This window comes from Peromyscus leucopus, chromosome 1 (assembly GCF_004664715.2).
Source record: "Peromyscus leucopus breed LL Stock chromosome 1, UCI_PerLeu_2.1, whole genome shotgun sequence".
In the NCBI taxonomy this organism is placed as follows: Eukaryota; Metazoa; Chordata; class Mammalia; order Rodentia; family Cricetidae; genus Peromyscus; species Peromyscus leucopus.
In genome coordinates this window covers 144,915,087-144,938,428 of record NC_051063.1, presented here as the reverse complement: position 1 = coordinate 144,938,428, position 23,342 = coordinate 144,915,087, and the positions used below count along the sequence as shown (strand labels likewise).

The 23,342-nt window shown below is 45.6% G+C and overlaps 1 protein-coding gene across 1 annotated transcript in view; it reads left to right on the top strand.

Annotated features, from left to right (window-relative positions):
- The first annotated feature begins 10,722 nt into the window (after positions 1-10,722).
- Positions 10,723-23,342, top strand: part of Fam169b (family with sequence similarity 169 member B) — a 75,320-nt gene continuing 62,700 nt past the window's right edge. Inside the window, exon 1 of the mRNA XM_037208889.1 lies at positions 10,723-10,835. Coding sequence (XP_037064784.1) covers positions 10,805-10,835 — 31 coding nt within the window. The 5' untranslated portion in view covers positions 10,723-10,804. The remainder of the gene's footprint in view (positions 10,836-23,342) is intronic.

Sequence of the window (23,342 nt, the reverse complement as noted above, 5' to 3'; positions counted from 1 at the left end):
CTCTCTCTTTCTCTCTCTCTCTCCCTCCCCCCCCACTCTTCCCCCTTCTCCCCCTCCCTTTCTCACCCTTTCTCCTTCTCCTCCTCCTCCCTTCCCCCTCCGTTTTTAAAGTATAGCCTGTTAATTGGGATCCCTGCTCAGGACTCAGCCTCACGTGAGACCTTCCTCTTAATTGGCCCCTGGAGTGGGGCCCTGGCTTCTTGTTACCTGGGAACAGGTCGGAAAGCCAGCTTTCCGCTGCCACTTTCCCCGGGAGGCTGAGGCCAACCAGGCTCTAGAGGAGCTCAGAGAGCTTCACACTGGGCCTGGCTGAGGCAGGGTTGGAGGTGGAGGGTCCTAGTTTTTCACACTCCTGTTGGCTTTTGTAGACGTTTGTCCAACCCCTCTATGAGCTGCCCTCCCTGGTGAGCGGCCTTTACATATTTCTGTTAGGAGGGATGTGTTTCCCTGTCACAGTTAAGGCAGCTGACAAAATGTCCACGGATGCTGGTAGTGCTGAGGTCACACACCACCAAGTCACTGGGCTTGGTGGCGCACACCTTTATTCCAAGCACCAGAGAGGCAGAGGCAGGCGGATCTTTGAGTTTGAGGTCACCCTGGTCTACAGAGTGAGTTCCAGAATAGCCAGCACTATACAGATAAACCCTGTCTCCAAAAGCAAGCAAGCAAACAAACAAACAAAAACATGTCACCAAGTCTGTGACCCTGTTTACTAACGCTTATTATGCTTGGAGAAAGCATTTCCCTTCACTGCAATTACTAGTTAGGAACAATACTACTCTCTTGATAATGAGACTGTCACCTCTATTATTATTATTATTATTATTATTATTATTATTATTATTATTTAGAAAGGGTCTTGATGTGTTGCACAAGCTAGCCCAGAACGCTTGGACTTAGGTGACACTTGTGTCCCACCTCTCAAAACAGTTGGGATTGTGGATCCATGCTACCAAGCTGGGATGGCATTATTAGTTTTCATTTGTTTGTTTTTGTTTTGGGATTTGACACAAGTCATTTTTATTTTACCTTAAACTGGAATGCATCAAGGAATTTTCACTTTCCCCATAATTCAATTCCTATTCTCCTGCCCTAATGTTTTTTTCTACTTTGTAATGAAGTTATTAAAAATCCCTAACTGATATTTTAGTTAGTCACAATGCTGTGTCCACTACTGTATTCATCCCGACTTGCAAACAACAATGAGAAACCCATGTCTTTCTCTGAGATGAGAAGAGCTCAGAGAGGCCTGGGTTTTCAGGTCTGGCCTCTGCTCTGTCCTTTCTTCTTCCGCTGTAAAAACAAATGGTCTCTCACAATTGCAGATCTCCAACACCGTCTTTAGGCTGATGAAATACAGTAAGCCTGAGAACTGCGGAAGGCAAAGGGGGAGATGTTTGAGTTCACAGAAAGCGTGAAAACCTTAGAAGACATTCCCCAGAGGGGAATATTTGTAATTATATTTGACTCCAGGGTAAGGTGCAACCCTCTTACTGAACCGGAAAGCAAGCCATGTGTTCTCACTGGGGACAGCCAAGATGATACTCTCCCCAGACTACAAATACTTCACATTTTAAACCAAACGTGAAACTTTGTGGGATTTGTTTTAAATTCCTTACTGTTGAGTGGTGACTTCCTGCTTAAACAAGAGAAAGGATTAAAAGGGCTGTGTGTTGTCTTTGAGTCAAATGGCTCTTAGGATAGGACACAGATAATCATATAGTTGACATCAATGAAATTTCATCAAACTGATCAAATTCCTGCAGGGGATGGGGAGAGAAATCAATCATCAAGAAAGCAGCAATCATTTCAAAAAGAATGTTAACATAGCCCTCCCCTACATCAGACATCTCTGCTCCCAGACCGACTACTTATCTCCTTTGTCAGTCACACGGCCCATAGCCAAATTGCTTCTTGTCAAAGCACTAACTGATTCTCCAAAAAACGTCACTTCATATTTGAGAGTCATTGCTCTTACTCCCTTGTAACCCAAGTGGGGGCAGTGCCAAAGTCTCGGTAAAGGGCTGGGTAAGAAGTACTTGTGGCTTTGTGCATCACACGGCCTCCGGTGCCGTTCTCCAGCTGTTTCTGCCGAGGTGGGCATGTACATAGATGCTATGTAAACCAGCCCTGGCCCTGCTCCAGTGATTATTTATGGATGCTGGATTTAAAATTTCCTATAATAGCGCTGGGCGTTGGTGGCGCACACTTTTAATCCCAGACTCGGGAGGCAGAGCCAGGTGGATCTCTGTGAGTTCGAGGCCAGCCTGGGCTACCAAGAGAGCTCCAGGAAAGGCGCAAAGCTACACAGAGAAACCCTGTCTCGAAAAAAAAAAAATTTCCTATAATATTGCAATGTCATAAAATGGTTTCTTTTGATATTTTTTAACTATTGTTAAGTGTAGAAGCTATTTTTTGGCTCTTAGGCTGTACAAAAATAGAAGGGGGACTGGATGGGGGCTGTGGGTTGTGTTATGTGAAATCCCTTAGAACTCATTATTTTTCTTACAGGAAACTTAAGTATATGGTACTGAGACAAATTTTCAGTAAACTGAATAAATAGATTATGCTTGTACCTCTTTGTAAACAAGTTTGCTTCCATACATTCAGTTACCCATGGTTGCTAGTGGGGCCTGGAAATATTAAATGAAAAACTCTAGTTGTAAATAGTGCGTAAGTCCAAATTGCACATTGTTTTGAAGTAGTGTGACAGAACCTTGCACTGTTAAGCTCTGTCCTGTCTGGATGTGGACCATCACCATGTCCGGCGTATCTACTCTGTATATACTGCCTTCCCCTGCATCACTCAGAAGCTCTCTTGGTGATCAGAGGGACGGTGCAAGCATCCTAATTCTTGTATTCATGTTCTTACTTCACTTAACAATGTCCCTAAGAAATGATATTGGCTGGTCTATTACAGCATATTGTTATAACTGTCCAATTTAATAATTAATCAGTTACTAATTAATTATCGATTAGTTATTGTTGAAATCGTTCACTGCGTCTAATTTGTAAGTTAAATGTTAGCATAGGTTTGTATGTGTAAGGAAAACACACAGTGAGGGAGGGCCTTATCTTCTACTTCAGACTTCTACTCCTCACAGGTAAGTGGCAACTCTGTGACGTAGGGAGCAAGAGAAGTCTGGACAGAATGTATGCTGGTGACATGGGCACAGCCATGTCCAGGACCCCAGTGCCTTCACCCATGGGCGAGGCAAAGCCTTCCCCTGCTTAGGCTGATGGCAAAGCCTTCCTGTGCGGAAACTCAGAGGGAGGGGAAATGCTTCCTCCGATCCTTGTGTGGATGTTGAGAGTGTGATAGAAAACGTCCACCATATCTTCCCCTGCAACCCACCAGATTAGTCTGAAGACTGCTCCCCTACAAAGACTGGGCCTACCCAGATCAGCCTAACCTGTCTCTCTGTTCAGCTGGACACATACTTCCTGCCTCCCTGTTCAGAGTGCACATACATCCCACCTCTCTGTTCAGATGTACACATACACCCCGCCTCCCTGTTCAGATGGACACATGCACCCCGCCTCCATGTTCAGAGTGCCCATACATCCCACCTCCCTGTTCAGCTGAATACATACATCCCACCTCCCTGTTCAGCTGGATACATACATCCCACCTCCCTGTTCAGCTGTGTGCATTAATCAACCTTCCCTGTACATTGTATATAATAAATGAGCTGAGCTTCTGGGGTGCTGCCACTTTTTCATCTGATTCCAGCTTTTCTGTGTGTCCTTGTGTCTTTTCTTCATTCTCTCGCTGCCCTAGTCAGGGTTCAAGGACTCAAAGATGAAGTGCCTTGGGGGGTTGGGGAGATGTCTCAGTCAGTAAAGTGTTTATCTTAGAAGTGTGAGAACCCAGGTTCAATTCCCAGCAACCACATACAAATCCCAAGCGTGGTGATGCATGCCTGTCACCCCAGCACTGGGAGAGGTAAAGACAAGAGGAGCCCTGGGGCTAAAAAGTCAAAAGCCAGCCAGGCGGTGGTGGTGGACGCCTTTAATCCCGGCACTCGGGAGGCAGAGCCAGGCGGATCTCTGTGGGTTTGAGGCCAGCCTGGTCTACAGAGTGAGTTCCAGGACAGGCACCAAAACTACACAGAGAAACCCTGTTTTGAAAAAAAAAAATTAAAGTAAAAAAGTCAAAATTCAAAACAAAAAAGGTCTCATGGGAAGTGGGTGGGCTTTTTGAAGATGATACCCACCAGGTAGTCCTCTGGCCTCTACGTATATGCACACACTTGCATCACCCCTGCATACATTTGTGGACCTGCATGCATACACACACACACACACACACACACACACACACACACACACACGCACACGCACACGCACACGCACACGCACACGCACACGCACGCACACACACACACACACACACACACAAGGATTATGTGATACAGAGTATTCTTTGTCAAAACCCCACTGCTTTCCGTGTTCTGTTGGGTTCATGCAGAAAAGCCTACCGAATAAATACAGCAAACACTGTTGCTACTTCCATCACAGTAATGATGGTTGTCACCAGGTGATCATCACTGAATCGATTATCCATTTCTTCTCCATGTTTGCTGAGAAGCAAAGACTGCAAGCCCCTCCCCAGCCTTGGCCCGCAGCTGCCGGCTGATGTACAGTACAAGGTGGGCTCTGGCTTCAGCACCCATCTCGGGAAGGCCCCGAAATTCGGCTCTATGTTCGTGGAGGTACCAGATTCACACACCTATGGTGGGAAGTCACTGGGAAAGCGGTCCTGGATGGTCCGATACCTTCTTGACTCACAGGCCTTCAGGTTTTTAAACTTCTCACTAAGAAGGCATCGCTCACAAATGCTAGCACCTTTTTCTTATTTAAGAATTAGTACTTAGGTACTTTTTATAACAACATTCCAAAACAACCATTTATAACTTTCTTTCTTTCTTTTTTTTTTTCTTTTTAGACAGGGTTTCTCTGTGTAGTTTTGGTGCCTGTCCTGGAACTTGTTCTGTAGACCAGGCTGGCCTCGAACTCACAGAGATCCACCTGGCTCTGCCTCTGGAGTGCTGGGATTAAAGGCATGGGCCACCACCGCCCGGCCGACCATTTAAAACTTTTAAAGCAACCAGAAAACTGAGATATTAGGGGCTTTATCACAACAATGGGATTATTTTCAGCATCCAATAGGAAACTGATATAGACGAGAATGAGTTTCTGTTTTTCTTTTCTTTTTGACATGGAGTCTCCATATGTTATCTAGGCTGGCCTTGAACTCCTAGGCTCAAGCCATCCTCCCACCTCAGCCCCCTCAGTCCTATAAGACCACCGTGTCCCGTTAAGATAGTGTATTGTCCGATGTCCTCTGTGAGCAATGATGAAGCAGCTGTTCGTTATTCCGTGTTTTCAAACTCCTGCAAGCCTCGTCGTGTCGTCGTCGTCGTCATCAGGTCGTCTACACCAGAAAGTACTGCTCTTCCACCACGAGCCGCCGGACAAAGATTCAGCTGCGGTTTTTGTCTGTCACATTTTCCTCGTTTCTACTAACCCTTGCTTCATCACTCCTTTTTTTTTTTTTAGGAGTACATCTCTCTCACTAAATAGAAACAACTGTTGCAACAGGAATTTGTTTATTCGTTCAAATCCAGGAGCCTGCTGGGCCTATTGTCTAAGGGCCGGATTCTTTCTGTTGAATTTCTCTAATACCTTGGGAATGACTCAACAGCTGTGTTCTTAGCACAGAGGAAGTTCCTGTGTTGATAACTAAGGCCAGATGAAGGGTATAGTATGGTACTTAAGAGTCCTCTTGGGACACAGAGACCATATCAAACACATGGCTAGGTCTTTGCAGGGCCTCTCCTCTTGACACAGATATAAATGGCATTTTTCTTTTATGTTGGCTTAGGGCCCAGAGCAAATTTGGTGTCTGTAGTGAGTGTTAAGTGGCTGAGTCTGTTTTAAGAAGGCTTGGAAATACAGCAACTCATTTGTGGACAACCCAATTGTCTGCTTAGGAAATCCATGATAACTTCTGAGCATCGTCAGACCTCAGAAGTGGCTGGATACGAGACCAGCATGTGCCCTAAGTTAAAAGTTTTCTTTACCAAAAAGCAGTCGTCCTAAGCTAATTAGTAAAAGGGAGGAGCCTTTTGTGATAGCTGCTGAGTGTCAGATCTGTAATGGAACGTGCAAGGCATTTGGAGGAAAGTCCTTGGCTGCTTCTGGGGCTCACAGTGTCAGAAGTCCGAGTACATGGTTAAGCCATGGCAATTCAAACGGTGTGAATGGTATAGAAATAGCAAACAAAAGCACATATAGTATGGAAGCTTATCTATGTGTGTGTGTTTAAGGAGATAATTCAAATTATAATAAAAGCCATTTTTTTAATTAAAACATTACTATTGTATGCATAGGTACCTATGACATGGTGTAAATGGGAAGGTCAGAGGACACTTTTATATTGGCTCTGGAGACTGGATTTACTTTACCAAGATTCACAGCAAGCACCTTTACCAACACTGACCCATCTCTCTCAGGACAGTGTTGCGTAAACAAACTTCTACTCACCCAGACAGGTGACTGATAACCGACTAAAGGACAGATACCAGCAAAACCAGCTTAGACTCAATGAGTTTATTGGGGTTACTTACAGGACTATGGATGAAGGGTTACTAACAGGAGTAGAAATAAACAAAGCTCTATCTCCAAAGCTCACCCCAGCACAGGTAACAGCTCACAACCGCTAGAAACCTGGAACACACTGTACAGCCTGTAGGCAGCTGACAGGTTAGCCAGTGTCCGATTTCCGAGTGGCTCAGTTGGTCTGCGCCTCTTCTAAGAATCTGAGCCAGTCTTTACTTTTAGGCAAGGCAGTTTTGCTGGTCTCTCTCTCTTCCTTCCAGGCAATCTAAATTGACTCTCAGCAGCCTTTACTGTTTATATACTGCTGGTGGCCATGTCAGAGGAGCGGCAGATGGCAACTGACTGCCGGGTGTCAGTCCACCAGGAGGAAAATCCCTGATGGGTGGATCTCTGATAGGCAAGGCTCCAAGACCACAGACCCCAGAGTGTTTTTTGCTTCTGCTGTGCCTTTCCATGTTTGCCGCTGCCATCCTTCTCTGGTATCTGGCATGGTGTGAATGGGTGTGGGGAGATCCCCACTGCCTGTAATGTAGTGTGTTTATCTCATGGAAACATCTCGTTCTACTGGGCATTTTTACCTGTGGATTATTATGAAGATGATTCCTTCTTGAGCTCTACTGTCTTATTGATAATAATAAGGTTAGCTTAAATAGAGTTTTGATGATAAAGAATAAAACAAGAAAGCATCACATAGCTAGAACACATGAATTTCTATTGAGGAGCAGTGTGGACTATGGCTTAGGTTAATGATTAAGAAAAACAATTGAGGGGTTGGGGATTTAGCTCAGTGGTAGAGCGCTTGCCTAGCAAGCACAAGGCCCTGGTTTCGGTCCTCAACTCTGGAAAAAGAAAGAAAGGAAGGAAGGAAGAAAGAAAGAAAGAAAAACAATTGAGCCTGACGGTGGTGGCACACACCTTTAATCCCAGCACACAGGAGGCAGAGGCAGGCAGAACTCTGTGAGTTCAAGGCCAGCCTGGGCTACAGAGTGAGTTCCAGGACTGTTACACAGAGAAACTCTGTCTCGAAAAACCAAAAAAGGAAGAAAGAAAGAAAGAAAGAAAGAAAGAAAGAAAGAAAGAAAGAAAGAAAGAAAGAAAGAAAAGCAATTCAGTCCCAGTAGCCTAGCTAGTTTAAATTCTAATCTTAATGTTGGGAGGTGTGTTCACAGGTTTGGGGTGCAACATAGCTGAGTCATGTTTAATCATGGTAAGGGATATGGAAAACATGCTGTTTAATCATGCTGTTTAATCATGTTAAGGGATATGGAAAACATGCTGTTTTTTACTTGTATTCGTTGTAATCATTCACTTGAGAAACAGAATGTAGCTACATTATCATTTTTATATTACCTGAAAAATTTTGCTGAGGGATATAAACTGTAAGAAAAGGAATAAAGATAGAGTTAAAATGGGTTAGAAGGAGAACATCAAGAATGAGAGAGTTAGAAGGAACTAGAAGGGAAACATCAAGAATAAAGTTAGAGTTAGAAGGAAAATATCAAGAATTAGAGAAGGAAATCACCAGGAAAATAAAGAATAGAGAATGCAAAAGAAGAACAACAAAAGAGTCTGAAGGAAACCATCAAGAGAGTATGTGAGTGCCTTTTTCCCTTAACCCCCTCAGAAAGAAAAGTCTTAGTAAGTGCTCAATTCGGTGGATTCCCTTTGAGCCCTGTGCTCCTGGGGGTGGCCCCAGGCAGTGAAAATATACTCTTGGGATGAAGGGGCCTAGTGAATCTGGTCAGTTTCAGGGACTTCCTGAAGCTATTTTGAGTTGTTCATTTCCTGTCTCAAAGAGCTTCCCTGAAGTATTTCACTGGCACTGATGTGTCTGAATGGAATGGCAGAAGTCATAAAGCCAGCACAGCTGCTCAACAAAGATCCAGCAGAGCTGAGTCACAGGATGGCCGCCATGTCACCTTTGGTTTTCATCTCCACCTGTTGCATACTTGGGACACTTTTAATAGTTGCACAATTTGGGGACATTGGACTGATGGAAAATTTCGTATGAATCATTTACGCCTTCTTCCAGGAGTACTGCTTCTAAGCTTCCCCAGGAAAGTCCTGAACAATACTGCCCCTCCCACTTTTAGGGAAATATCCTTATCTTCTTGAAGGTTTTCCTTATGCCTTGGAGGTTTTGACACACATAAAGAAGCCAGGCTATGAGATATTATTGAAACTTCTGTCCCTGTACTTACTTAGGAACAAGATATTCAAAACTAAGTAAACTTAAAAAGGTCAACAAGATTTGGTGGGCTAGAGGAGTTGGCCACAGATCAGATTATAAGCCCCTTCCCACTGTACACTCAAGCAATTATGTGGCATACACAGCAACAGAGTTAGATTAGCTGAAGTTACTCAGCCCTACACAGAGGCTTATATGGGTGAACAAAGTATGGAGTGGGAAGATGATAAGAGAATGAGATGTCAGGACCTCCCTTTCTTAGAAAAGTTCGCAAATACAGAGTCACTGTGGTGTCATATGACCAAGGAACAACAGAATGCCAGGATTAGACATAGAGACAAATTCTATGAAGATATAAAATATAAACATTGCATTATGCCAGAATTTGAATAATAACTGCAGCAGCTTTGGCCTGAGGATTTTTCCTGGACACTCTGACCATGGAATTAATACACTGCTTGGGACATGACAATATGCCTGGGCTGGTTTGAAGATTTTGATCTAATGTCCTTGTACCCACAAAAGCTACCAGCCTGAGAACAGGCTGTCATAGGCCTCTAGATTCTTAAAAATTGGGTTATAGGGTTAATGAGTAAAAATGATAACTCTGTTTATTAATGATGTCAAAACTTTAGGGAAAATTATTGGAATGATAACTCTGTTCTGTCATAATTTATTAATGATGACTAAAAGATGAGCAAGAGGAAGTGAGACACATGTCCAAAACAAAAATGATATGATCTATGTTTTGGAACAACATGAATGTATCTCTGCTTACTAAATTCCGTATAAATACAGAAACACCCTGGCTGCTAGGTAGTCAGGCTGCAAGATTCTCACCACCACCATGTCCTGGCTCACTTGGTCTCCCACCAACTCCTTATATCCTCTCCTGCGACCCCTCAGAGAATGGCTCCCAGCATTCCACCTCCTATTGGGATGTCCTGTTGTTTCACTTGGGAGGCAGAGGCAGGTGGATCTCTACGAGTTAGAAGCCAGCCTGGTCTACAAAACAAGTTCTGGGACAGTCTAGGCTGCTACACAGACAAACCCTGTCTCAAAAAACCAACCAAATAAACAAAAGGAATCCTGGTTTCAGCTTCATCCGAGTGGATTTCTGAAAAGAATTTCTTAGCCTGCGACACACCCAACATGGAATTGTGTTGTGTGTCCAATTACTACTACCCCAAAGCCACTGACAGGATCTCTTTGAATTACCCAGGTTCTTCTCCAGCTAATGGGCTCAATCCTTCCCCCTTCAGCTTCCTTGGTAGTTGGGACTGTAGGCATGTCTCCACCACAATCGGTTGGAAGGTGAAATTTGAAATCATTCACCCCTGCATCTGCCAAAGCAGTATTTTGAAACAGGCTGAGTATACTGGAGAAAAATTGTTGACATTGAATTTTGCTTTGACTTGTGAGCGCCAGTTGGAGCATTTGATAAATCGTGAGCACATTACAGTTTCCAGACTGTTGGAGAGACTCTGGCGTGGGCAGAAAAGGTGCGTGGGTGCCCTGCCGTTAGGTGCGCGTTTATTACATTTTAGCTATTTTTCAGTCATGCAAAGTTTTTGAAAAGGGTTCACGCAAACGATTTTTGCACATAATTAGAAGGGGCCGTAGTGGAAAATCTGTCCAGTACAGGCCTAGGTGAAGGGACTCTAGCCAGCTGGTCATAGGGACACTGGGGAGGAGGGTGTGTGCCTGTGTGCATGGTAGTCCAAGGACACTAAACTGTTTTGGAGTAAAAGCACAGTTCTTTGTAAACTTTGTGGAGTCAAGCTTTGGTAAGGAGACTACTGGGCGGTGGTCCTCGGGGAGGAGATAAAGAGGGCCTGCAGCAGGAGGCCAAGAATGAACCGGAGAAAGCCCCCAGGGAGGTGGCAGGGGCGGGGCTGTCCCTAGGGAGCTCGAGGTGGTGAGGTGGTGGCCGTGGGGGTGAGGGGGTAGAGGGCGACAGGGTGGCAGGCGCTGTACCAGCTGAGCGGGAGCATGGAGGCTGAGGCCGCCCCCAGAGCCACAGGTAAGGGGTACCCCGGGCCCCCGGGTAGCCAAGTGAGAGCGAAGGACGCGCGCAGCAGCCAGGGACACTAGCCCGCAGGGAGTGCGGCACACCTGTCGCCACTGCAGCTTGCGGTGAGGAGCGGGGCTGAAGGTCTCCCCGCTTCCTCCGGATCATTTAAATCCCGGGCCAGCGGGAGCCGGAGGAGGAACCTCCACAGTTGAAGGGTGCCAGCTCAGGTCTCGCTGGGCTGGGTACCCCCTGGGCTGCTCCCCACCCCCAACACCGGCCTTGGGACTTTGGATCTGGGCTTGCTGGCTTGGCTGGGGAGAGAGCTCCGAGGGGCTAGATTGCCGATGGCCGTCTGGGAAATGGGAACCTCCACAGTGGGGAGAATTCCGCACAGCGGCTCGCCCCCATTTCTCAGACTGGGACCCGGTCTGAGAGGAGAAGTGTCGCTGGAGCCCACGTTCGGTGCCAGCCTCTTTCTAGGCTCCAGGCACACGGCCCGCATGCCTCTTCCTGCCCTGCGAGCTTTCAGGGAGCCTGGATTTGAGGACGCATCCTCGAGCCGGCCACCTCTCGGAGGTCTCAAGTGATGCCATTCCAGGCCTTCTTGCTAGGCACAGGCAGTCACATCGCACACAGGCCACCTTCTCTACAGCTCAGTAAAGTAATATCATGTAGGGGCACCTCGGCATTTTATCGGAAGCCAAGCCGGTGGCAGCGCCGGAAGCCACTGGCTTTTACGACCTGCACTAAACGCTGCTGCGGTTAAGTTGTTTTTCTCCTGTTTTCGGGAGAGCTAGCTAAGGAGAGAATGTAGCCGCTAGGCAATTATATGGGTTGGTAAAGTTTTAGTTGATCTAGATATTCAGAAAAGGTTTGCCTTTGATTTTGGAAAGGGAGATATTTCGCTTTTGTTTTAGCTTTGTACGTTTTTTCTAGAAAGTTAGTGTTAAAGGCTTGGATAGTGAGTGCTGTTTTCAGTTTACGTGTTGGAAAACTAAAGGGGGGGGGAAAGTCTTGCTTTTTGATCTTATCTTCCTCATCTACAAAACAGCAGAAGCCCCCTAGGGCTTACTAAGCACAGCAGTGTCTCTTTACCCCCGCCCAGCTCCACTAGTCGGCCTCCCTCCCCTCGGGGAAGAGAAGTGATCTACACTCTGAGGGCCTCCCTGCTCCTGCTTCAGAGATCTGCCTTCCCAGCCCTACTGCATTTTAATAGGAAAAAGAATAATAATAATTGCATCTTCTGGAAAAGTATAGTTGGCCTAAACCAGATTCTGGATTTTCCTGTACTCACTTCGAACTTTGCTGTGGTTTTGATGGTCACCGACGGCTCAGATGACACACAGCAGTCCCACATTTATCCTTTCCACATGTGTTAGGTCCTCATGGGTTGGAGGCTTGCATAGTTGAACTGATGCCTGAGCTTTGATAGCTGTTTCCAGAAACAGCTTGAGCAAATCTCGTCGACTGGGGAATCCCTTTCTTTTAGGAGAGGAGCCTGAAAGGAAAAATTATGCTTTCAGGTAAGGCCACATGCCAGCCTCCACTTAGCTTCGCCGCTGAAAAATGAGGCGGGACATATGACATTCCTGCGGCAGCTGTGCTGTGTTTGCGTGAGGCTTTGGTTTGGGGGCAGTACCGTCCAAAGGGGATTTGGGGGTACCCCACAATAATTTACATCCTGACATGCCCTAGCCCCCCAGCCCCCCATATCCATTCCCTCCTTCCCTCTCTCTGCGTGTTTTTAATTTCCCTGATGCCAAAACCTTCTTAGGTCTCACTGGGCCATCTGTTGCTGTCATTTTAGCTCAGAATAGAGCAGAAAGAAAAGAGGAAGCCAGACACAGCCTGGTCCTGCTACCACCCTCATCTTTTACTGTGAACTTCTCCCCTGTCTGTGAACTAAGGACTCAGCTGCCTTAGAAGGATTAGCTGAGACCCTGTGTACATGGGAATTCACTGTTGGGCCTGGTGTCATATTAATAGTGAGCACAGAGAAAGCCATTTATTTAGGCTTTTGAAAAGTTGGATTTTCTGATAATTTGTGCTGCTGCTAATAAAGCAGAGAGGATAATGAAGCATAAATAATAATAATAATATCTAAGCATGTTATAATGATAAAGCAGAGAGGGTTGACAGATAACGGAGCTGGGAAGCAAGCTGGAATGATTCAGGAGCTCGTGTCGTGTGTACGGCCTGCGGCAGAAGGGACAAGAGTATCAGGAGACAGGAGAGAAAAAGTGAGTGGGACCTTGGTGTGGAGGCCTTCCAGTGTCCTTTTTAAAGTACCGAGTATGCCAAAGGCTGTGTCTTAGGGTTTCTATTGCTGTGAACAGACTTCATGCCCATGGCAACTTTTATAAGGAAAATATTTAATTGGGGCTGGCTTACAGTTTCAGAGGTTCAGTCCATTATCACCATGGCAAGCAGCATCATCTTGATCAGAAGGCCACAGGAAGTGGCTGTGACACGAAACTTAAGCGACCTCAAAGCCCGCCCCCACGGTGACGAGCTTTCTCCGACAAGGCCACACCTACTTCAACAAGGCCACACTTCCCAATGGTGCTACTCCCTATGAGCTTATGGGGGCCAAATACATTCAAACTGCCACAGGCCATATGTTGGGTTATCATTTTTGAGCCTAAGGAGCCGTACCAGGAAGTGAAGAAGCAGTGGACAGAGTCTAATGCTGAGGGACCCGAGGTAGCAGGTGCTACCGCAGGTGAAGGTCTCTCTTTCAACACGCCACACTCAGGGGTTGAACTCAGGTCACCAGTTTTTAAGGAAACTGCTCTTACCTGCTGAGCCATCTCACTGGCCTGTGTGCCCCCCGTTATTTATTTATTTATTTATTTATTTATTTATTTATTTGTTTGTTTGTTTATTGGTGTATTCACTTTTAAAATCACTTTTGTCAGGTTTTGTCCTGAGCCCTTCCCAGGCATTCCCTTCCCATCGGATAGACGTAAGATTACATACAGGTGAGGAGACTGAGGCCCGGAGATGGACTAGGGTTACCTGGCCACTCAGTGTCAACATCGGGCATTGACATGGAGGTTTCTGGCAGGGCTGGGGATATGGCTGAGATCAGAGCTCTTACCTACCATGGCTGGGGCCCGGCATTCTACTCCTAGGACTGCAAGCAGCCAGCCAGGACAAAGTAAGCCAGTGGACACTGGATTTCCTCAGAGAGTGGAAAATTTCCCCTCCAGCTGAGAAAGAGAGGAGGTCCAAGTTGCTGGGAGAGTCAGTTCATTAAAGGTGTTTGAGAGATGACCTCATGTCAACACAACGGAAATCACGCCGGTCACTAACTTGGATCTTTTGTGGTCCACGGTGACTATGTCCTTGGAGGAGGATGTGGATTTGGCAGGTTTGGGATCTTAGTTTTTGGGAAAGGGGACCTCACCGAGGCCAGGCTGGAGAGGGACTTTGCTCTCAGCTGTCCTGGAGCGCCTCACTGGGGTTTCCAGTGAGAAAGGACAGAGAGAGGGTGAAAGTGGAGGGAGGGAGGTGTCTAAAAGTCTACTTGGCTGTGGGCGTTGTCCTTTGCTTTTGCCTCTGGGAAAGCAGGACCCTGTGGATGGTTGGGCTTAGTGCCCTGAGCTCCCTGAAGGGGATGGAGGAACCAGTTCCTCTTAGGTGCTGGCACAGGCCCTCGCTGGCTCTGCATCTAGGAAGGATTGCTAGGAGGGAATCTCTCAATCAGGTAGGTGTATCGGGCTTGCTGTGTTTTGTGCAGAGTGCCCTGGTCAGGGCTCTGGGCAGCCTGACCCCCTAGAAGAGCCAGGTTCTCCCAGTGGCTGAATATCTGTGGCCTTCTTCTTCCTGTGATTCCTGGTATCTATACTATATCCAGTTCTTGCTCACTTGCCACTAGACTGCAGTAAACGGACTGACGTGTCATGAGGCCTGGGCAGTAGATGGCTCTGCTCCCATTCCCCGTCTAAGTGTCTTGTTGTAGACTTGTCAGATGGGGTGAATGACCAAGTGGCCAGGACTCACTGAGCAGTGGGACAGAAGGCCAGCTGGCCTTCGCAGGCCCCTGGCTCCTCTGAGGTTAGTTGTTGCCCGGCCCTTGGAAGTTCTACCTGAAGGACTGTAGAAAATGCATGTGCCTTGTGGTAGAGGGAAAGGGGTGAGTGGGGGAAATTGAAGCCCTCGGTCACAGGGCATCCTGCCCTGTAAGGTTAGTGCCATCTTTCAGTGACTGCTGGTAGCAGTTGAAGGTCTGGGCCGCGGAGTGTAGTTAACCAGGATGGGACGATTGTGATTTTGAAATGCGATGTACACCTGTAATCTCAGCACTCTGTAGGTTGGAGCAGGAGAGATTAGAAGGTCAAGGTAGCCTGAGCTGCATAGTATGACTCTGTTTCAGAAAAACAAAACAAAACAAAAAAAAAACCAAAAAGAAATCTACTGGCTGGGCAGTGGTGGTGCACACCTTTAATCCCAGCACTCGGGAGGCAGAGGCAGGTGGATCTCTGTGAGTTCGAGGCCAGCCAGGTCTACAGAGTGAGTTCCAGGACAGCCAAGGCTACACAGAGAACCCTGTCTTGAAAAACAAAACAAAACAAACCCTAGGCTGCCTACATGGCTCATTCCTGTCCAGCGTTAGTGATTAGCTGGCTTGGATGAGGGACCCCAAGCCTTGTGAATTTAAGGCCATTTAAAGTCTGTCTATTCTCTCCCCACCTCTACCGTTCTTCCTGTCCCTCTCTAGTCTCCCGAACCCTCTCACTTTAAAACGGTTGCATCCAGTCATTCAGTATCCCTAAGCTGTGGCTTCATGTTTTTCCAAGAGAAAACAGATTTAACCAGTGCCCATTGGTTTTCAGGACATAGGTGTTTGTGCCTTAAAGACAGGACAGCCGAGCTGGGCAGTGGTGGCACATGCCTTTAATCCCAGCACTTGGGAGGCAGGGACAGGCGGATCTCTGTGAGTCTGAGGCCAGCCTGGGCTACAGAGTGAGTTCCAGGAAAGGTGCCAAGCTACACAGAGGAAAAAAGAAAAAAGGACAGGAGAGCCACCAGGCTTTGGGTGCCCTGAATGAGTAATGTGGGGCTGAGACCTTTCAGCCATGTGCATGTTGCCAGGGAGGGATGCCATGTCTCGACTTAGACAGCTCGACTTGCTGAAATTAAGATAAATGTGTTGATCTTGGAAACCAAGTCTGTCACCACAACTTGAAAATTCTCCTAACAGGGAGAGAAGGCGATATTCCTTTCTTCATTGCCGTTGCTGAAACAAGCCCCAGTCATTCTCTGGTAAGTGCTGGAGAAGTCAGCACGGTAGCATCCTTCCCCATTGCATGTGCGGCTCACACGGTACAGCGTTGTGACCCAGGTGTACACTCTCTGTTGTTCTGATCCACGGTGGACTCTTTTTGGGGTCTGTGGGCGGTACAGCTGTGTTAGTTTCGGAGCGTATGTTACAATGGTTTGTCGTTCACTTAACTTTTATGTTTCCCTACAAGTGATTTAAGTAATACGTATGTGCTAACCACATTTGGACAAAGCATCTTGGACCAAACCAAACCAAACCAAACCAAACAAAAAACCAACCAACCATCCAACCAACAAACAAAAAAAATGAGATAGGTGGCACATGGGTAGGGGTATAGCTCAGTTGGTAGAGTACTTGTCCAACATACACAAAGCCCTGGGTTCAGTCCCCAGGATCCAGGGGTAGAAGGTGTGTGTGGGGGGGTCACCTCCATAGCAAGCTTAGGGCCAGGCTGGGATACATGAGACTCCGTCTAAAAAAGAAAGCAGCTCTATGGAAGGGAAGCCATAGCTTTCTGTGTGTTTTTTTCATAATATATGAATCTTAGACAAAATATTAAAAAATGTTCGGTGAAAAAACACAACTTAAAATATACCCAGTAAAAATCTAATTATTTGAGCCAGGTGGTGGTGGTGCACACCTTTAATCCCAGTACTTAGGGGGTAGAGACAGGTGGATCTCTGAGTTCCAGGCCAGTCTGGTTTACAGAGTGAGTTCCAGAACAGCCAGGGCTACACAGAGAAACCCCATCTTGGAAAAAAAAAATGAAAGAAAAAAGAAAACAAAAAAAATCCAGTTACTTGTTAATAATTAATCTGCTTTTAATCACAATTAATCATGGTAATAGGCAGATCATTTTTTCACCTTACCCCTTTTGTATTAAATGGCATCGCCTACATCCTTGCCCCAATTTTATTTTTTTCCCCTATTTTGAAATTTAACAACCATGTTTCTCCTTTTAAGTGCTAACCTAGAAATTTTAATATTCATATTTAATTAATTTATTCTGTGATTAGTCAAATTTTAACTTCCTCTGGAATAAGTAAGTGAAGGGCCTTCACAAGCTCTCACTTCTATTGTCTCCTCCCCGGCTCACAGACTGTGATGGTTCATCATTGTCAGCTTGACAAGACTTAGAATCACCTAGGAGACACATCACAGGTCTGCAAGGGCGTTTCCTGAGAGGCTTAATTGAAGAGAGAAGACATGCACTGAATGTGGGTGGCACCTTCACACATACCGGAGATAGGGGCGTGGGGGAATAAGAAAGAGAAAGTGAGCTGCTCACCACCACCCATCTGCTTCTCTTTCCCGAGTCCGGGTGCAGTGTGACCAGTCTCTTACTCTGGCACCACAGAGCCATTCTCTCAGCCATGCCTTCCTCTCTATGATGGACCTTGTCCTCAGACTTCCAGCCAAAACAAATCCTTAAGTTCCTTCTATCACAGCCCCGGAGAAAATGCCAAATACACATACCATTTCCACACTGCACTTTAAGCTCTAGTAAACTTTTTCTTGCTCCTTAAATTAAGTGTTTTATGATGCGTGGTCAACATTGGCTTAGACTCTCTTCAAGTTTATTATTGTTTTCTTGTGCCTGTCTCTTCTTGACCAGCCTTTTCTTCCTTCCAGAGGTCAATTTCCTATATGCTAATGTGCATAAGAAATAATTATGTGGGAGGTGTGCTCATAGCAAACTCCCTAATGATATGTTTCTAAATATTTCTTTATTTCATCCAACATCTTGGAAGTTGTTTTTGCTAGATGGAGGATGAATGTTATTTTCCTTCAGCTCATTAAAAACGGCATTCCATTGTCTCCCGCCTTCCATAGTTACATGGAGAAGGCAGCTGTCCACTTATTAGCAGCCAAGTAGAAAGATCTGTACTTTCTTCCTGGATGCTTTCAGGGTCTGTGTGTTTGTGTGTGTGTGTGTGTGTGTGTGTGTGTGTGTGTGTGTGTGTGTGTGTGTGTGTGTGTTGTGTGTGCTGTTTTGCAGTTTGACTAGTGTGTTTAGGTAGGAATTTCTTTGGGGGATTGGTTAAGATTTCAGAATCTAAGAGTAGGTGTCTCTCATGAACTCGTTTCTTCACATTTTGGTTCTTCCTAATTTTTCCCCTTCTGGAAATTTAACTAGACTGTTGCTGCACCTTGTATCTTGTTCTTCTGATATTGAATTCTCCTTAGCTGCTTTCCAAGTTTACCGGCTGCATCTGGGGTCCATGTCTCAGCTAGGACATTCCTTTTCAGAAATTCTACTTCCCTTTTCTCCTCAAATCTTATCCGGCAATGTGAAAAGTCTTGGCCCCTTTTATCCTTAATTTAAATGTTTATTACAAAGCATGTTTTTGTTTTTATATTTTTGTTTTTTTGAGACAGTTTCTCTAGGTAACAGCCTGTCCTGGAACTCACTTTGTAGATCAGGCTGGTTTTCAACTCACAGAAATCCTCCTGCCTCTGCCTCCCGAGTGCTGGGAGTAAAGGTGTTCGACACCATTCCTGGCTGCAAAGCATGCTTAATACCAGCATCTTCTGTGTTGCATGGTTTCAGGCCTACAATCTTTTTGGGTCATAGTCCATGCTACCTCTACAATGGTTTATTTTACTATATGCCCAGAGACTTTTTTTGGCTCAGTTCCTAAATTTATTTTATTTATTTATTTTTTTGAAGCAGTGTGTCACTATGTAGCCCTGACTAGCCTGGAACTTATTATGTAGATCACAATCCATAGAGATCAGTCTGCATTTGCCTCCTGAATGCTGGGATTAAAGATGTGCACCACCATGCCCAGCTGCTTGAGATTTGACTTATTAGGTCTGAATGACCTCATGACTGGTACCTGTATCCTGAGCTCAGACACACATGTGGCTGAATATTGGAGAAGGTCACACTTGGATTTCACCAGTTTTTCAATGCACTGTGTGAAAGCTATCCTTTTGAAAGGCTTTTCACACTTTTTTGACTATATAATACCTTAGTGAAAGATTTAGTGTTTCAGAGGAATGTACACCTTCTTCTTCTGTTGGCATGTTCCTTTCTGGTAATGTTAGAATCATAATAGACTTAGGCTGCTTCCAGGGTTATTTCATGAAACTGTCACAGCCGAAAGCTGCCAGGTGGAGTTCACTGGCCTGTTTGGAAGGAGAGATTAAAAGAAGCCAGCTTGGCAAAACCTGGCTCACATGCATCCTCTGCCTTGCCACCTTCTCTGCCATTTCTAGTCTGAGCGGTCTTTGTCGATTGCCTAAACTCTTCAAAATGCCTCAGACTCAGTCCCTTACCACAGTGTGTGCTGGGTAAAGCATTGGACGTCTCGTGTACCAACTTCTCTCTTTCCAATTCTTGCAAAGTTTTCAAGGCTGATGTCAAATACTAAGAATATATTGGCAAAGGACTCGAGATGACACTTCCCAAAGAAGATGTACTTGTGAGCACGTGACCAGATGCTCGGCATCACCAATCATCAGGAAAGCACCAATGGGAACCACAGCAAGCTACCACCTCAGCCCCACTGGGCAGCTACAAAAGCATCAACAAAACAGAACAATACTAAATGCTGAAGATGTGGAGAAACTGGAATCTTTGTGTCTTGTTGATAGGAATGTAAAATATTATAGCCTAGTGTGGAAAGACTGAGGCTGTAGTTCTGTGGTACAGCACTTGCCTAGCATGCTTGAGGCCCTTGTTTCAGTCTTCACTACTGCTACCAGAAAGGAAGAGAGAAAGGATGGAAAAAATGGTATGGAAGTTCTGAAAATAATTAAAATCACCATATGGTCCAGTAATTCCTCTTCTGGATGTACAGTCTGAAGAACTGCAAGCCGGAACTTAAACAGTATTTGTTTTTTGTTTGTTTTATTGTATTTTTTGAGACAGGGTTTCTCTATGTAGCCCTAGCTGTTCTGGAACTCACTCTGTAGACAAAGCTGACCTCGAACTCACAGAAATTCACCTGCCTCTGCCTCCCAAGGGCTGGGATTAAAGGCGTGTCCCACCACACCTGGCAAACAGTATTTGTATATCCAAGCAGCATCTTCCACAGTATCTAAGAGGTGGAAATGACTGGAGTTCCCACTGACAGTTGAACAGATAGGGAAAAAAATGTCATCAACAATGGGCTATTATTCAGCCTTGAAAGAAGACATACATACGGCAAGGATGAACTTTGAAGACATTCTGCTCCATGAAATGAGTCAGTTGCAAGAGGAAAAGACTGTGTGATTCTGCTCAGAAGACGTACCTAACGCGGTCAGACTCAGGGAGCTGGAGAGGGTGATGGCCACAGGACACTGGAGAAGTGTTGGGGTCCAGAACGTGGAGTGTGCTCTTCCAGTCTGAGGGGATGAAGAAGTGCTAGGGGTGGATGGTAGTGAGGACCGCACACTGATATGAACGTGCTTGATGTCACACAACTGTCATTTAGAAATGGTTAAATGGTAAATCTTGTATGCATCCCACCACAATCAAACTATCTGAAATAATTCTGGCTATGTATTGTGATTTCTATATAAACAAAACTCTTGAGAGAGAGGCTAGATATTTAGTATTTTAAGTGTTCATTTACATGATAAAATACACACAACATAAAATTTATCACTTTAACTATATTTAAGTGTATAGGTCAGTGCTATATGAACTATTGCCACCATTTCCAGGGTTTTTTTTTTTTTTTTTTAATCATTCTGAGCAGAATCCCTGTGGTCTGCAAGTCTCTGAAAACATCGGTTTCACTTTTCTGTTGAACTTGCCTATTTTGGGTAGTTCACGTAAGTGGAAGTAGAAAATCTCTTTTCTTTTTTGACTTTTATTTCCTTTAGTGAAGTGTCCTCATGATCTGCCTGTATCTGCTGTGTTCAATTCTCTCCCCTTTTAAAGCTGAACAATTGTCCCATGCTAGGCATATACCACATCGTACATGTTTCCCTCTGCCAGTGGACATCAGAGCTGCTTCCAGCTTGGGCCTTTTGTGAGTAATGCTGCTACGAACAGTTTACAAATTCCGTGTTCTCTGAACTAGGGCTGCCATGAACACTGACTGACATTTAAAGCGAGTGCTGGATTTGATATTAGTAGGCAGAGCTGGAAAGCTGCCTCAGCTGTTAGGGTAAGCTGCTGCGCGTGCAGAGGACCTGGGTTTGACTCCTAGCACCTTGCGTGGTGGCTCGTAACTATGTGTATCTCCAATTCCAGGGGTTCACGTGTCCTCTTCTGGCCTCTGTGGACATCAGGCACACAACCAGGGCACACGAATACATGTAGGCAAATACTTATACACACAAAATCAAAACCTTTAAAATAAATTCGTGGGCAGGTGGGTCACCAAGGGCTGTGCAAGAAATCTTTAGATCTGAGTTTGAGTTTTAACCTCATTACTGTTTAACCTTTGGATCTCTGCCCCCTCATCTGAGACATGGGGTCAGTGCACCGTGCTTTATTGACTCTGTGGAGTTCCTGTCCATGTCCCACAAAGCGTGCATGTAAAAGCCCTTTGGAAACTGGACATCTCTGCAAGTGTGAGGTTCCAAAGTGCATTGTCACATGAAAACACATCACTGCTTTCCCCCTAATTCTTCTCCTACTTTAGAAATACTGTTTATCCACAAAACACAAAATACAGCGTTTCTTTTCTGTTTCTTCACATTAAAACGGAGTCGGTACCAAGCTCAATGCAAGTATCAGCATTGCGTGTCTTCATTTACTTCTCAGTCTTATTTTAGACACACAAGTCTAGCGTTCTTTAAAAGGCGATTATCACGATGCTTTTCCAGTTGTTGAGAAGGAGTTATGTTTCTCTCCGCGAATCCTGGCATAGGTCACATGAGCCCAGTGGGGCGCCGAGCATTCTTGGGTGCCGCACAGCTGAAGGGTGAGCCTAGGTACTGGAGCAGGGGGCAGCGGCTGAGTCACAGCCCAGCTGCCTTGATGAGGCCCTGGGTTCTCTCAACTCCTTGCTTCACAGAGCTCACATGTGGGCTAAGAACCCCCTCTCCTTTTCCTCTTTGGAGGTTTTATTGTTTGAAATGTGGCCGGTGAACACACAGGGGGGTGATTTTTGTGTAGACGTTTGTCAACAGCTGTGATGTTTGGTTGGGGCTGTGAACTGTCATCCAGTGGCATGTGAAATACATCACAGGGTTATTTGTCTTTGTCCTTTGGGTCCTGTGTGGTATGTAGCTCTTTGTCTTTTGGGTCCTGTGTGGTAAGTGGCTCTTGTTCCATGCTGGGCAACTGTCCTACCACGGGGCTTTCTCACCAGCTTCAGCTCTGCCACACGAAGTCTTACTGACACTAGGTATTTTCATGTGATCTCAGGTGATTAAATACAGGATGTTAAGGATCAGGTTTTCTGTCTTGTCGTGTGTGTGTGTGTGTGTGTGTGTGTGTGTGTGTGTGTGTGTGACAAACCTCTCTTCCTTTCCAGCAAAGCTCAGACAAATAGTAACCTCACAGGTGACCAGCTGGGATGGACTGGCTTCAGGTCTCAAGGGTGAGGAACCTGAACGTGTTGCAGCTGTGTTGAGGTGAAGACCTTTGTGGTCACCATGCGTATGGAAACAGATATTGGAGGTGTTGTTTCCTGCTCTCTGTCTCCTTCCCTGGGACTTCATATATGTCTCTGAGTATGATACTTCATTGAATCCTAAAGGAACAGAATGCTATAGTCTCAACTCATATCTTTTAAAAAGTTTGTGTGTGTGTATGTGTGTGTTTGTGCGTGTCTTATGTGTGTTTGTGAGTGCCAGTGTGTACATACCATGGCACATATGTGAAGGTCAGAGAATGACTTTTGAGAGTTAGATCAGGATTCGAACTCAGGTCACCAAGGTTTCTCAGTAAGCACTTTCACCTGCTGAGTCATTTTGCTGGCCCATCTCAGCCGCTTTTGAATGACTCAGGGGAAAAAGTAGTTTTATGTTGTTCATTTGCCCAAAAGTAAAAGGTACTGATATTCAGATTACTAAGACCAGAGACCTTTATACTGAAAGCAGCCAGAAGCTGGGCCGATGGCCTGCAGGGAAGAGTGTAATGAAGACCTGAAGTCATATCCCAGCTCCTGTGTGAAAAGCTGAACGTGGCCGGCACTCGCCTGTGATCTCAACACTGAAGGGTGCGGACATGGGAGGATCGTTTTGAAGCATCCTGCCCATCTGCCTAGCTTCAGATTCAGTGAGAGGATGGAACAAGGCGAAGAATGATAGCACAGGACACCTGATGACCTCTTCTGGCA